This window comes from Rhinolophus ferrumequinum, chromosome 20 (assembly GCF_004115265.2).
Source record: "Rhinolophus ferrumequinum isolate MPI-CBG mRhiFer1 chromosome 20, mRhiFer1_v1.p, whole genome shotgun sequence".
NCBI classification, from domain to species: domain Eukaryota; kingdom Metazoa; phylum Chordata; class Mammalia; order Chiroptera; family Rhinolophidae; genus Rhinolophus; species Rhinolophus ferrumequinum.
In genome coordinates this window covers 24587260-24603330 of record NC_046303.1, presented here as the reverse complement: position 1 = coordinate 24603330, position 16071 = coordinate 24587260, and the positions used below count along the sequence as shown (strand labels likewise).

Below are 16071 nucleotides of genomic sequence, written 5' to 3'. Positions count from 1 at the left end.
AATAGCAGAATATTAACAACTTCTGGGAATATATACATGTAATATTAATACAGAAACAACCTCTTTTTATGAAGCACAACAAAGTAGGAACTTCCAGAAAGTCTACTACTTGGTATGTCATGTTATTACACATTTGTCTATGATGCCCACAAATTTAGAAACAGAAAGGCTTGATAAAAGCAAAACCAAGAGCTAAGCATATGTTAAAGTGAGTGAAAGCTTGCTTCAGCAATGCAATATGTGGCTTTTAAGTATGACATGCAGATTTATGTGCAACATTTCAATGAATTTTAATGCTGTATTAGCTGCTCACCTTTTGCATGATTCCTTTCTCATAATAATACCGGAGTGAACGGCTAAGTTTGTCATAGTTCATAGCTGGCCTGTTTTTCTGAATGCCCCAACGCCGGGCCACCTGCCACCAAAACAGAATTACATTGTAGTGTTAAGTATTAACTTATCAACATATTCCATAGAAATAGTTCATTCATTAATTACATCCAACCAATCCAAAACACAGCCAAATCAGAGAGGCAAAAGCTATCATACTCTGAATTTCCTGTGTTCCGGTTTGCTTTTTAAACCAGGCATGCCGTGATCACTCTGAAACATCACAATAGAATGCTTTGTCATTATTGTTTTGGATACAAAATGAAATGGAAATAAGGGAATGTGTTTACAGCGGGAATGAACAGGCTACAATTCACTAAAATGAGGCAAGTTTCCCATTCTGTGATACACTGTGGGTTTCTTTTCCCCCTTCTTAGTTTTTCAGATAAAAACTATAGATTAAGAGCAGCTTAGTGATCGCTCTATAAAGGTGTTTTTGTGAGGTTATGATAAACCAAAGGAAACAGATATCCTGCTTGACATTAAATAAAAGTGAACAAGTAGCACAGTGTGTGTCGCAGAGGAAACAGTATACAAATTAATAATCCGGACTATAAATGATTTTCATTGCCTGAAGCAGCATCAGAATAAAATTGTAGCCAATACCAAACTGGGGAATTAAACATTCATTTAGAGAATAGTAACTGGATGCTAAAAATAAGAAGGAAATGGAAAAGGTCACCATGTATATGAGTCCACAAACAAAAATCTCTAAAGCAGAATGTCCACTTTGTTGTTTAGCAAAAAATCATCGGAGCTTTCTATAATGTGGCTTTGGAGGGGCAACTTCTTTGGCAAAGAAAGTCTTCTATGGAGCTTTATGAAACCTCCTTCCTCAATATTTATGTATCCCCCCAGTCGCCCACCCCTAACCACCACCCTGGGCTAGCTGAAGCATTATACAGACCAGTGTAGCTAAAGTCACGTTCTCATTAATTTCCACTTTTTATTAGTCTGAGCAGAAACTGCAGCTGCCACTCATACCTAGCCAACCCCAAGAGAGCATTATCTAACAGGGTTAGTGTTTTCTTTCGTGTCCATGAAATTTCAAGTTGTTGCTATGTCACATATACTAAAATAGAAAAGAGAGATCACGCTGTCTCTCCTCTTTATTAGCAATAAATTTTCTCCAGGGAATTTATTTTCTTTCCTTTTAAAAACACTGACCCTTGAGCTATTTTCTCTCTCACTGACTTGTACTCCCTCAATGAAGATACAATGTAATTTAGTCGCATGCAAAAGTATATTTTTTTAAGAGCACAGAGTTGGGATTTAACAGGGACATGACTATATAGCTAAGCAAACTGTCACCGTGGCAGGTACATCTTCATTTTCCAAAGATAAACTTCATTTTAATGTAAATGTTCTGAGCAATAGTGAAATGGCAGGGTGGCAGTACAAAATGAAAGCAATACTTGTAGAAAATAAAATGTCTTTTTTAAAAACCTAACAATGGACATTGCTTAATAGACAGGGCAATTGAGTAGCATGTGAACCAGGAGGGGACGTGAACATACATTATTAATATCTCCTTAAATTAAACAACGATTTCTGGAAACTTGTTCATTTACAAATGATTTATTTCTAGAAACTCACCATAATAAATCGAGAAAGTAAAATATTTGCAACAAACTTTAAAAAACAACATTGTGGAAGTCTCTGGGAGAGAAAGATACATTTTTTTAATACTAGAAGCAGAATTTGACTTAGGATACCGGTGAATTCTTATCACTGTGGGTATTAGTAGACATTTTAAAACAGTAAAATATGGTTTTAGAGCTGTAGCTATGTCACGTTCAGCGTAAAGTTGAGGGAAACGGACCAATATGCCTATGAGATACAGACAAGTTATACAAGAGAAGTAAGTTCTAGAACTCTGCTGTACAACCCAGTGCCTGTAGGTAACGAACAATACTACACGGTGCACTGAAAATTTTGATGAGACGGTACGTCCCATGTTAGGGGTTCTGAACACAGTAAAAAAGAAAGATTGAAAGTTAAAATTAACAAGTAGCATAAACAATTCCTAGGATAGTTCAGACCACCCACCAGCTAAGAAAGTCCATTCAGCCCTGACATAGGACCCACCATTCACCACGACATCCAGCACCCCTAAAAGCCAAGGTACTGTTTTCAACATAAAGTGGGCGCCATGGTGGCAGTAACTGCAGTGACATCCTTATAATACTCCTTCAAATGAAAACTGTGGTTGGAAGTGAGGCGAGGGAAAAGATGATGGTGCTATAGGAGTCACTCGGATTGTCAAGTGAATTAAATAGGAAAATGTAATAGTTCGTTCAAGTATTATTCAACGTATTTTTTAAAATTATGCTTGAATATGCAACAGTAAATAATGGAAACCGCAAGCAGGGCCTGACTCTCAGACTTCTTGGTAACTCTTCCGCCTTAAACAAGTGTAAATATCATCAAAAACTTCTACTCCAAGTGCTACAGATGCTTTGCTATGTTAATAAGTGTTCCCTGGAACAATGCCCTCAGATCCATGATTGGTTTGAAAATAATACCTCATTGTCTTAAATATCTCAAAAAGGAAAAGTTAAGGATGATGTGCTTGCTAAAGTTATCCAAAGACATGGAGCAGATAATCAGCGCAGATCTGCAGTCTCACTTGGTATCATTTTAAACTGCAAGAGGAAATATAAATCAATTGAACCCAAAAGTCATTCCAACAAGGACAGCTTCACAGCCACCTTTCAAGAGTGTGCTGACATCAACCCCCAACGAGCTGCTGTATAATACAGAGAGGGTGAACACGGGCCACACAGGCTAAAGAAATTTCAAAAACACTTTCCAAAGAAGACATTTAAACATAAACAGCACCTTCACGGCCTGATGGAAGCAATTGCCACAGTGAACAATGCAACCATCAGAAATGGGATGTTTCATTTTGAACAAAGGCCTTAGGAGACATTTAGTGCGTATCGCACAATTGCCACTGAGTTAGTTGCTATTTGGAAACGGTCTACTGAGCCTGAATTACCCAGCCCTGTTTGACTTTATGAGTCTGCTACAGACAAGGTGTCTAAATGTTGGTTTGTTGTATGGAACAGATGTAATTGTATTTCTTCCTTGCATTTAAAAAAAAAAAAAAATCACAGCAATTTACAATTTGATGGAACTTAGTGATCATCTGGTCAAGTCTTCTACTTAATTTAAACTTGATCATCATAACAATCAACAGTTGCTATCTAAGGAATTTAAACACTTGCGTAAGAGTTTTTACTCTTCTGAATGGATCAATAATTACTGTCATAATTCAGCAATTTCCCCTAACTTAACAATTGTATGGAAAAAAACATTCAAAATGTTTTCTGCTCAACTTTATTTTAATCATACGTGGAGGGAAAGAACTGTTTGATATAAATTCCTATTGTATGCACTCAGTTCTAGCATGAACGAACTCTTGCAATGATTATTAAACAGCACATATTTCCATCACGTTAAAGGGTTTTGAAATTACTTTATGTTAAAGGTTCCTAGTCTCAATTTGTTAGCGCTTCACATTTGCAGTTCTTACACTGACCTCACTTACGTACATCTACACAAAAACTAATTTCCTTTGACAAATTAAGCTTTAGAAACATTACAAAATTCAAACACTCATTTAGCCCATACTAGATAATGGATACTTCCAATTTTTAGTATTGAGCCCTCTGTACGTGTGTTCTTGGTGTGGGCAAGGGAAAGGCAGCCAGATTGATCCCTAGTGTTACCAGTGTACTGATACAACCTGGAGAAGACGTAATTGTGCTAACCGGCTCCTCTGTTTCTTATTTCTTTTGAACACATTTGACTCAGATACTCTCTTAAATCTTCATAAATTATGTGACCTTATCTTCTGGATATCAAATTAAAGCCTATTATCTGATTATGACTGAATACCTGGTTTCATAGGGCAGAAAATCTAAGATGTATAGGCCCATTAGCCTAAGTTGTCGTTGTCCAGTCTATATAAAACTAGTCACTTTAGGTTTGAAATTAGCTGGATACTTACTGAATTTTTCTACCGTTCTGGAGTGTTTAGATACTACAGTCAGTATGACCAGTTATAGGTATGTTGGCTAAAAGTCTTCCATTGCTTTCTTGGTCAACGTAAACTAAACTTGATTTTAATAATAGCAGAGAAGATGTAAACATTTTGTATAACAGTCACCTTTCCGTATGGGTCCAGAATGCTATTGGTGGGTTATGCTGCAGTAATAACAGTAGCCTTAAGCCTAAAGCTAGTCCTGGGAAGAAAAAAAAAAAAAACACTGAACTGAGTTCTTCAGGAAAATACTCCACTTGTATGTACTTGGGAATGAAGGAGCAGTGGGGGACAGACATAGATAAATATGTTTTCCATTTATCCGTATTATCTCTATCTCTTCTCGTTTTGGTAATGTCTTATGAATTATGGTGACATTTTGAGCTTCATCCCTACCTTCCAATGGATTGTGCCTGGCCCAGTTGACTTGAAACGTGTCACCAACGATCAAAGGGAGACAATGTTCCTGCCAGGTCTGTGTCTCCTGAGCATCACTTAAGGAGTGAAAGTTTCCCACTGTGGCCCTTGCATGCTTGATTCCCAACCTCCCCACAGCTGTTTCTCCCCTATCCCACATTGCAGAGACTTTAGTCTCTAAATATTCCCCTCCAACCCCCTAAACCAAATCAAAACTGTCCAAATAATAACTGCTAATTTGCAAGAACGATTCCTCTATGTCCCAAACAAGGTGAACCTCAGCAGACACCCCCACTCTCCTCCAAAGAGGATCAAACATCTCCAACTTAGATGCTCGTTTGGAGACTTCCCAAGCCCTGCATTCGTGAATAAAGGCTTATGCTAACGATGCCCTGGCTGATTTTCTTCGACATCCATTCTGTAGGAGGGTATTCAACGGAAACAAGACTGCAACATATTCATGTTTTTTATTTTGAATATATGCATGCATTCCTCCCTCCTTGCCACCCCCAACTTCTGATTTGAGAGTTTTCTCTAAAGTTTTAAAATAAAGAAGGTACATATTTGGCATGTTAGTCAAATATGTTTCTTTATATTGTGAAATATCTGATTTTCCTAACTACACTCTACTACTAAACTCACCTCTTCAGGCTCAATCAGTTTAAATTCCATGCCTCGCCCAGTCCAGGCAATGAAATGAGAATTTGAAGGGTCGTCCAGAAGAGCTACCAAAAACTGCCAGAGCTGCAGTGATCCTCGCCGCTGGTATGTGGGTCCTTCCCGATACATTCCTGGCTCTTGTTTGATGTCTCCTAAATTAAAATAAAAAAATTAAAAAATTAAAGTTTCTATTATAGTATGACACATAAATTTACATTAAACCAATCGTCAAAATGGCTAAACCACAAATACTTTATTGGTTTATATGAAATATAATGTTACCATTAAGTAGCGACTTTAAATACCTAAAGGGTTGAATGTAAACCAGGAGTCTATACAAACTGACGCACAACTATATATAACATATAAGAGTCAAAATAAATGCACACAGGTGCAGAATAAATCCACAGATGTCATTACTTATAAAAAAAATTGTATTCCTTTTTTTTCCCATTGATTTCTTTAAAAACTATAGCATCTAAACATACTTCTTTGCTTTTACTGTTAATGCCATTTACTCACTGATCTAAGCAACACTGAGGAGAGAATAATCAATTTTAAACTCTGGGCTTTTTATTTAAAGAAATTATATTCTGTAAATTACAATTTATAAATATCTCACTGACTCGCACATGACAAACTATTGCAAATTTTAAGCTAATTTAATAGCATCTTAAACTCTGAATTAAGTAATCTGCATTTTATATAAATTAGGAAAATCTCACGGGCAATTCAGGGCATACTGGCTTACCATCATCTATTTCCTCCACAACTTCATACTAGTACTACCGCTTTCTCAACGGGAAACAAAGGAAAATTCTCTCTCATTTTTCTTTATTTCTAGTTTGTACTTCACTCACTTAAATTTAGTTTGCTACTCTTTATCTGAAAGTCCAGTTTAAAAGTGTACACCCTAGAGCTTTCTGTAAATCTATTATTTTTCTGCAAGAAAAGTCTGTTATATTTATTTGGCATGCATATAAAGTGTAATAATCTATTAAATAGATTATAGCAATAAAAGTGCTAGTGTTGAAATGCTTCTGGTATAAATCTGGTCAGTTATCTTGGTTTTACCAAAAAACTGAAACAAAAAAACAAAACTCAGTTCATCACTACTGATTATTTACTTCTGTCTCCTGCCGTTTCAAAAATATGTGGAATTGGTCACAATGGGGATTGACTGTCTAGGGCCCGACAACATATCATTGTTAATGCGTGAATTTCTCTTCTCCACTAAAGAAACAATTCAGACAGAATATATTCAATCTGATCGACTCACATTAAGAATGAATTATAAAACACACCAAATCACAAGTTTTTAAAAATCTTTCCTTTGGTCAGCAGACAGACATACACCTCTTAAAATAATTACAGAAAGAAAAAACAACGCTTTAAAAACCTAAACCAAAGTAAAATTACTGTCAGTAGCTGCTAAAAATCATTATGTTGTTTTGGTTTAAGCTAGGTCATATAGAAATGTCTCTTCATATTGATTTCAATGACAGCTTTATTTATCTCAGTTTTTCCTTCAGAGATTTACAAATTTTTCATGGGAAAGCAGCAATTATGGAGACACTGAAACACTATCAAATTTTATAATCTCTAGATTGCTTCTGCCTATAAATGTGACTGATTGAACTGGCCTTGTACGTGAAAAAAATTAACCTTCTGTTAGTCTTTCTTCTTGTTCTCTATTCCTTATACATTGTAAAATTGAAGCTATCTTCCAAAAAAAATGTCTTGTTAGTGTAAAACTGAGGAGTATTTAAAAGTCAAAGGGAATAAATAATCAAGACAGTTAGCTTCCCTAAACATTAGTATGACTTTGGCCTGTTAGATTATGTCATAATCTTCTCTACAGTTTTGAGCTATTTTTCTTCCTTATATGCCCATACTGATTACCAAGATTTCTTAAAGCTCACAAAGACTGAATGCAACTATAAAGGTCATTCCAAGAAGTAAAGGCTTTATGCTTTCTCTCAAGAGAAAAGGCTGTATTTTTAAGAATTGTGATGCTACACTAATGTTTAAAAATAACATAGATCACACGTCTGAAATTCAAAGCTTAAAATTAACATCTATTGTAGGAAAAGGCCAAAAAAGTGACTCCTACTAGAGTTTTAACACTGTGACCTTGAGTGAATTTAGCAATTTAAAGGAAAGCTAAGGAAACAGGTCTTCCCAAGACTTACTGTCCCCTTTGAGAAGTATAAGAGTAGCAAAAATGTTGAGAACAGGATAGTCCACAAGGAACTAATAGAGACTGAGAAGCAATCTGAGCATGACTTTGCTGTTTAAATAACGACAATTAAAAACTTCTGAGAAAAGTCAGTACAGCCACGTTCCCCAAAGTTTGTGCAATTAGCTAATCAGAGGGTCCCTGCTCGTTTCCTGTTAAACAATCAAAGCAGGAAATATGGAGACCACTCTGAAGAACCACTAAATCAATTAACTGCTCAATTTTTACCCAAGCTTCCTTGTAGATGCCAATTTTTGCAACCTTTGTCAAGAAAAGAAGATTCTGTCTAACTTGACACCCCTTTGAAACATCTGGGACCTTCTCATTGCAGCAGCCCATGATATTACAAAAGGTAATGCTTTCCTAACTCCCTTTTAAGCAATTACAAAGTAATGCCACATTAGTAATGAACATCTTCCCAGAAATAACAAAAAAGGATTGACAATTACTAACTAAATGGGCAGCTATGTTGTTCCTGTGTTTCATAATGCATCTTTTCATGAACAATAAAAAGGAAAGAGGCTGCATTAGTCATCTGTGCATCCACAGTAGCATGCTTTCTGTTCTGCTTTGTTAATTATGGGATCAGCTTTCAATAAATCTCGAAAAACAAGCTGCATGTGCTCAGCAGGGCAATGGAAAGGCCCCTTATTCTACACAAAGCTCTGCAAGAACGACACTATGGTTATATTTCTACAAATGAGATGTTATGAGACAAAAGAAAAAAGCTTTTTAATGGGGGAAAGAAAAATAATTTACAAAAAGGTAAAGTTTAGCAAGAGCTGAGTGAATCACAAGTGATGTGCATAGAAATCTTTAAATAGGGATGTCGACTGTTTTCAAGAGACTGGTTTCAAGATCGCTCCTCTACAAAAATCTTGCAGCACAATGAAAAACCTACCGTCAAATTTCTCTGGGACAACACAGGTGTCATCATAGAATTGCCTGGGACCCTTCTCAAACATACAACCTGTGGGAGGAAATGGGATACATTTATTCATGATAGAAATGAGGCTCACCAACAACTGGAGTAGAAAAGGACTCTGCCATTTTTCAGCTCTGGAATCTTGGACACATTATTTAACCCCTGTGTCTCAGTTTTATCAATAAAATGGGAATAATGACAATCCATTTACTTTATAGGAATGTTGTAGGATTAAATTATTTAATATATGCAATTTAGAATAGCGCCTGGCATGCATATATATATATATATATATGAGAGTTAGCTATTTATATTACTACTAACCCAAGCACAGAGCTCACCTAATCACTGGCACACCTAGGATTTATAAACATATCATCTCTTTTTCCATTTTCTTCCAAGTTTTATTATTCAATGAGACAAGGAGGAAATCAAAGTGAATCACAGATATTTGTCTTGCATTATCGCCCTGATGAACTAAACATTGATTTGGTTTAGCCCCTCCCTAGGAGAAATATGTATCTGGGTTAGCCTTCTCATGTTTTTATCTTCAATAGACAAGGTAATTAAAAAAAAAAATTTAACTTTCCTTTTTTTTATAAGTCCTTAAGAAAAAATGCAAAATAAATTGACAGCTTTTCACAATTATTTTCTCCCCCAAATATCCTTGACTGTGGACCTTTATTTAATGGCTGATATCTTTAATCACCAGGAAGAAATTTCATACAGTCACAGTTTTATTTCACAAATGTATTTGTCTCTATGCTGGGCACATGCTAATAACAACAACATCAACAATAATTGCATTGCATTGCATAAAATTTTTGGTCTCAAATATTTTAGATTTACCGGCTCATTTACTATCCTTTAAACAAAGGAATTTACTTCTGTTAATCTAATTCATACAAAACAACCAATATTAGACCTCACCTAAAAGAATGCATCTAAATCATCTTACTGAAAACACAGTATTTACAACATGAACCATGCATGCACATATTTCTAGAAATATTTAAATGTGGGTTATACCCAGATAAAATTATGTTTATTCATTACTTTGCAGGTACCAAACAAAGTCCATTAGATCAAAGCTTTCTCACCATGTTTACCATAAACACGTCCACATTAAAATCTCCTTCTCTTGGCCTCTTATGTGAATTTCCACTCTTAACAATTACTTTTCCAAAAATATAAAATCCAGGGTATTTAAAGGCAAATGTATTTAAATCTACTGTTTTATTTTCAAAACAATGACTTAGGGCTGTAAAGCAAATCTGAAAATTCCTCGAAGCTACATTTCAGTACAGAGTAATAAGGTGGGGTAATCTATAAAGCACATGTTTTATTTCAGGAGGATGTGGTTGTTGGCAAAAATAACACACAGACATCTACTTTTCAGCTTTTCATATGCACAGGACACTCATGTTAACCACCAAATGCAAGATATAATGACCTGATAAATCTTCCTTTTACTTTAAAAAGATAAAGTTTAAAAATAATGGTTTAGGGAACATAAGCAATGTTTCCCATAAAATGTAATGATGGAGCGGCTGCATCCTTGGGATGTGTGATGATTTTGACAGGTATTTATAAGGAATTTCAATAATGGAAAACTTAACTTCTGTTCTGCTGGGATGAGCCAGGAAGCCTTCTTGCCTCATATAAATCGAGTGGCAGCTAGGCACTTCTGAAAGAGGAAACAACAGTGGTCACACACAGTCTGGAGCTGAAAACATGTTGTAACAATGGACAGTGGGCAGATAAGCAAGTTACAGAAAGTGGCATGAGTCTCCATGAGGGAAACTTGTCAACACATAGTGAACATTTCAGGCAGGGCCCACCTAAAAATGCAAGAATGAGAAGTTGATCATGTTGTACCAATTCTCTTGAACAGGCATGGGAATTCAAAGTTTTATCCACATCAACTATGCTAAAGGTTGTTGGTTCTACCTACAATCCTACATGAATGTGATGGTATCTTTGAAACAAACAGTTTCATGAGTTAAAATATATTTCAGGCCATTTATGTAATAAATTTATATACCCTATGGCATCAAACCAAAGGTCAACAAAAGACCCATTCATAGTTTATTTTATGAACACTGGATAAAATCATGAAAAGATAAAATCGTTAAATCTCTTAAAATTACTCCAGCTCTTTAAGGTAATTGTTATTTTTTTTTTTCCCTAGATAAAAAAGCATGACTGGCTTTTCATTTTGTTAAGCACACAGGTCCAAATGAAAACCAATGAGGCTATAAAACAGAAATCCAAAAATTTCATGGCAAACACTATAATTACCCTAAGAATGGGGCCTTTCCTATATGATCTAGTTAACTCATCACTGAGAACATAAACTTGGTTAATGATTAAACCTGAGTCATATTGATGGCTGTGTATTAGATATGTTCAGTAGCTTAGAGGCAAAAAGGACAAGAAATATGGATTACAAGACAAAATATTAAAATTCAAGTCCTTCGTTCACTACTAATTAAGCTACATGACTTTAAACAAGCCATTTTGTTTACTGTTTCTATTAAATAAAGGGTTTGATCAGATGTTACCTAAAGTCTACCATAGTCCCAAGTTCTTTGATTCTGAGTATAGAAGTTTACTCAGACAATCAGAGGTGGATTCATAGTAAAACCAATGAGGTTTAAACTTTAAGAGTCTGCACTTGCATGAGTCCATTCTGAGGCCCTGAACCTAATTTTGTATATAGAATTTCATTTTCTTTTCTTTGAGATTCCCCAAATTTTGTAAGTTTTAGGTTCCACAACCCTGACCCAAAGCTGCATGTAACATATATAGTTTCTATGGGAAGGTATAAATATATGTGATCAAGTTAATTCTAACTTCTGTATGTATTACTAAAACTTTTTAAACAACATATACAAAAATAAATTTATAAAATGTATATGAATGTGCTATTTCATATAAGAATATGTCCTCTGCCACCACTTGGAGTAAGCACACGACCTAACAAGTAATGAAGAGCATTTCAATGAATTGGAACCTAATGTCCCTTATCTCTTCTTAGCTATCCATCTATGGACTTTCATGCTATAATAGATAATGTGGCCCAGATGATATTTTTCTTGATCTGGAATGCTCCATTTTTGAAATCTGTCTTATTTATTTTTAAATTTGTGTCGTGATGAATGTTAAACAAAATATGAGATTTTTTTTTTTCACAGAAATTTTCTCTTATGTGGGTTTGTCAAAAATATCTTATGGCAATCCATAATAGCAAAAACATTTAAAAGTATGTAGGAGTCAATAGCTTATAAGTTGAAAATGGTGTAAAATTCATTACCAAACATTTTATTATACCACGCCTTCTTTATATAAAGTATTATGTAGTATACATTCTGACCCTACAAAAGGCAGCTTGAACCTTGTTTCCGCATATCAGAATTTATAATGGGTGGCAATGTAGTTGATCTTTTGGGTTACCAAATAGCTAGCAATCCATTTTATCCCAACATTGTAACCAATGGTACTTCAACTTAATTTTTAATATTATTTTGACTTATTACCAGGGATAAGGTCCCTCAAAGCAGCTGGGCCTGAAAGGGACACTGTTAATGACTCTGCCATCAGCTCAGCAGCTGCTTAGAGGCAAGCATTTTGTTGTACCAATGTTGACACCCTGCCACAAAATACTTTTACTGACGCTGCCCAGCTGGAGTGTAGCTGTAAAACAGCTGGCTGGCTCTGGAGGCAGCTAGAGGAAAACATATAGGCTGAACTCTATTATATATAAGCGTGTGACTAAATGTAGTCTTTCCTCCCCAGAGGGCGAGAAAAAGAGAAAGAGAGGAAATGCAAGTTTTTCTGAGAAACCCACTATTCAAAGTTGAAGGAACATCTTATAAAAGTGTTCTAACACAAAATAAGCATAATCCTGGAAAGCTAGACATTTGACATCAAAGATAGGATTTAATGGATAATTTTACTTATACTCATGCATCTTCTGAATGGGTTGATTTCTAATTTCTTGTTGCACTTACTCTGGAATGTTTATTAATCTATGACATTTAAAGTACACTGATTTAAAATACACAACGAATTATGACATAATAAAGATAAAGCCAGAACCTCCATTACATTTCCAAAGGCACTTGGTATCTAAAAAATAGAACTAAATGGCAATTTAGGGGGAAAAAAAAATCATGAGAATATAATTGTGTCTTTGCCAGTTCTTAATACTATTTATTATACCCCAGAGTGAATAAAATTAACATTTAGCTCTTAAAATTGAGACACTGAGCTAGCACTGTCTAAATCCAGTCTATCTTTAAAATCAGTATCTTTCATACAGTCCAGAGAAGCCTGAAAAAATATGGCTAATAGGAGTTTATTCCCCTAAAGTAACTAAAGTCATGTTATCCTAAAGTGATATCAGTTAATTTATGACTATCAGAGTAGGTCAGACTCTAATCAAATTGTAGAAACATTTCCAAAGTGATTATTCAATCAAATGACTAACATGGTTAATTAGGAGCCATAAACATTGCTCTGAAGTTCATCAAAGTAATGACTTGCCCAGAAAAATTACTGCTAATTAAATTGCCTGCTGCTTTCATTTCTACCTTATCTAATAAAAAATCTAGCCAATGAAGTTTGGCATTACATTTTAACTTTTGCTAAATGCTCATCTAAGACCCAGCTAGCTAAGCGGTGACTTCAAAGGCAAATGTTTTGTGGAACAGAATGGAGGCATTGCATATGTGTTCACTTATATTTTTTCATGGAATAAAATTCAGCAACAATGATGAGCTGTAGTTTAACCTATGCACAAATGTTAATATGACAGCATTTTTGCATTGCACTCATCTATGGATTATAATCTGAGGGTTATTTGTATAGCCCAGTATTACAAATGTGCACCTTGTCATTAATTAGACCTGGTTTTGAATCTCATTTATGATATTTTGTGGGAGTAGGACATTTTGTTAGTCATTTAACATCTCTAACTCTCAACCTTCACATCTGTAAAATGGGAATCATGATAGTGAAATCCTTCAAAGTGTTGTTGGGAGGACCATATGGATAAGTGATAGACGACATTTCACCCAATATCTTTAAATAGTGAGGATTCCATATATGGTAATTATTACTAATAAAATAATCTATTTTTAAGTGAACTTCACAAGTATTTAAACAGAATGAACTACAGTATTTAAAACTAGAAATAATTATACACATCCAAATTATTTTGTATCTTGATTTGCTGTTCCTACGCCACATATCTATTGAGATAGTTGATTTGTTGCTCGTTAGTGTACTTATTCTGCAATACTCTTCACAAATCTACCAACCTGTGATATTTAAAATACATTAATTTTAAATTCATTAGAAATGTATTATTTGTGAATTTTAATTGAGAATCCCCATTGCATTTTAAAAATATTTGGAGACACCTCTTTTTAGCTTCTTTTTATAGTATCACTTCTTGATATTTGGTACTAAATAACCTTGGTGTAAAAAGTTTTAAATTCTATCTGTAAATCAAATTATGTAAATTCAATTTAAGACAAAGGATTTTTTATTATTTTGAAACGTACGGATCAAAGAGCCCTACAACATGACATTAGTACTGGGTGAAATCAGCTTGCAGAAACTGAACTGCCTACAATTTGTCACAGATGAGTTCATGGTGATGAAAGCTGATCTAATATACTGCAAAAATTCAAAGCAGAAAAGCACTGTTGTCATTTGAATGCACTAGTCAGAGGAGGAGGGAGTTAAGAATTGTAAACTAACACCCCAAGTTACCCAATCTGATTAGTCTTCATCTGTAGTAACATTGCTAAAATTCTCTTTAAATTAAGTGAAACTAAAAAGTTGTCTCTTGATTTACATTTTAAAGCTATATTGGGAAATATAATACTGATTTGGGAAATTTTACCAAGTGTTTGACCATAAAATGTAGTTTTGAATTTGCACATATACTACTACTAGGCACTGCTCTGATTTGCATATCTGCTGCCTAGTCACAAAGAATGAAGGTTTCCCTTAAGGGCATGGTTTGCCTAAAGTTTCTAGTAGCAACATCTGGCCAGATCAGAAAAAGATGTTTGTCACGACTGTTTGAGCTATCCCTACAATATGTTGAAATTGTTATCAAATAGTATACAAACCTGGATATATTTCAGATAGTAAACTCTGAACATGGATGGGAAAAAAAAACACCTCTCTTTCATATGATGCTTCCGGTTACACACCTGTAGCAATTATCAGTGTGATAACTTAAGAGTAAGTCTCTAAAAGTAAATGAGAAACGCCAGCAAGTTAGGAATAAGTTTGATGTTGCATTTTAATAAGATTTTGCTTTCATATGCATGTCCAAAGCAAGGACAGATTGAGTATACACTTGACTAACTATTTGAGGAGGTAATATGACAAAAACTTGTGTATTATATGTTTATGATAGTGGGAACCTTGACACAGTAAATGTCCAGAGCCAAAATGTGTGTGTGGACATATACTTGGTGAAAAATATATGTATGTGCATGTTTGTACTTCAATGTATACATAGGAGTTTTAATAAGTTCTTTTAAAAACATGTATCTATTATCTAAAGCAATATTGAGTAGTATCAAGAACTAGTGACACCAATCTCATTCAAGATAAGCATTGTGGCATATCTTGCCTGATATGCCTAAGTTTTATCTGTGCCAAACTCCATACTTTACTATTTTGTTTGTTGTTTTCCTCATTTCCTGCAATCTCAGGTAATGTTTAAAATCCAAAGATTTTCTAGAGTACATAAATAACATGAGTTTTATGAATATGTGTTTAAATGCAAATACATTCACATACATCCCAGTATAGCCTCCTTTTGCTCTGCTATTTGCACGTGTACATGAATAGATTTTATTTAGCTAATCGAGAAAACTTTATAATGCTTCCTGAAAAGGACGCTAATGGGAGGACATTTTTTATTCCCACGTGACCTCTCTATTTCAGATCAAACCTAAAAGTAAGCAACTCTAAAAAATAAGGCCCAGTATTAGTATGTCTGAATTCATTTGAAAAATAAATGAATAAGTATGACACCAAAACAGTCGAGTTTTATAAGGCCTATTTGTTGTCACTTACAAAAGCCTTGTTTCCCCGAAAATAAGACCTAGCCGGACAATCTGCGCTAATGAGTCTTTTGGAGCAAAATTATTATAAGACCCAGTATTATATATTATATTATATTTATTATATTATATTATATTATATTATATTATATTATATTATATTATATTATATTATATTATATTATATTATATTATATTATATTATATTATACCTGGTCTTATAGTAAAATAAGACTGGGTCTTATATTAATTCTTGCCCCAAAAGACGCATTAGAGCTCACTATCCAGCTAGGTCTTA

General features: G+C 34.5%; 1 protein-coding gene across 10 annotated transcripts in view; it reads right to left on the bottom strand.

Moving 5' to 3' along the window:
- ETV1 (ETS variant transcription factor 1) overlaps positions 1–16071 on the bottom strand; it is an 89321-nt gene that overhangs the window by 7052 nt on the left and 66198 nt on the right. For 7 of the 10 annotated variants that reach the window (XM_033088502.1, XM_033088500.1, XM_033088503.1 and 4 more), the window contains 4 exons: positions 10298–10366; positions 8656–8724; positions 5498–5667; positions 314–415 (listed from right to left, as the gene is read on the bottom strand). In XM_033088502.1, coding sequence (XP_032944393.1) covers positions 314–415; positions 5498–5667; positions 8656–8724; positions 10298–10366 — 410 coding nt within the window. The remainder of the gene's footprint in view (positions 1–313; positions 416–5497; positions 5668–8655; positions 8725–10297; positions 10367–16071) is intronic. The other 3 variants (XM_033088505.1, XM_033088506.1, XM_033088504.1) reach the window with 1 other exon arrangement.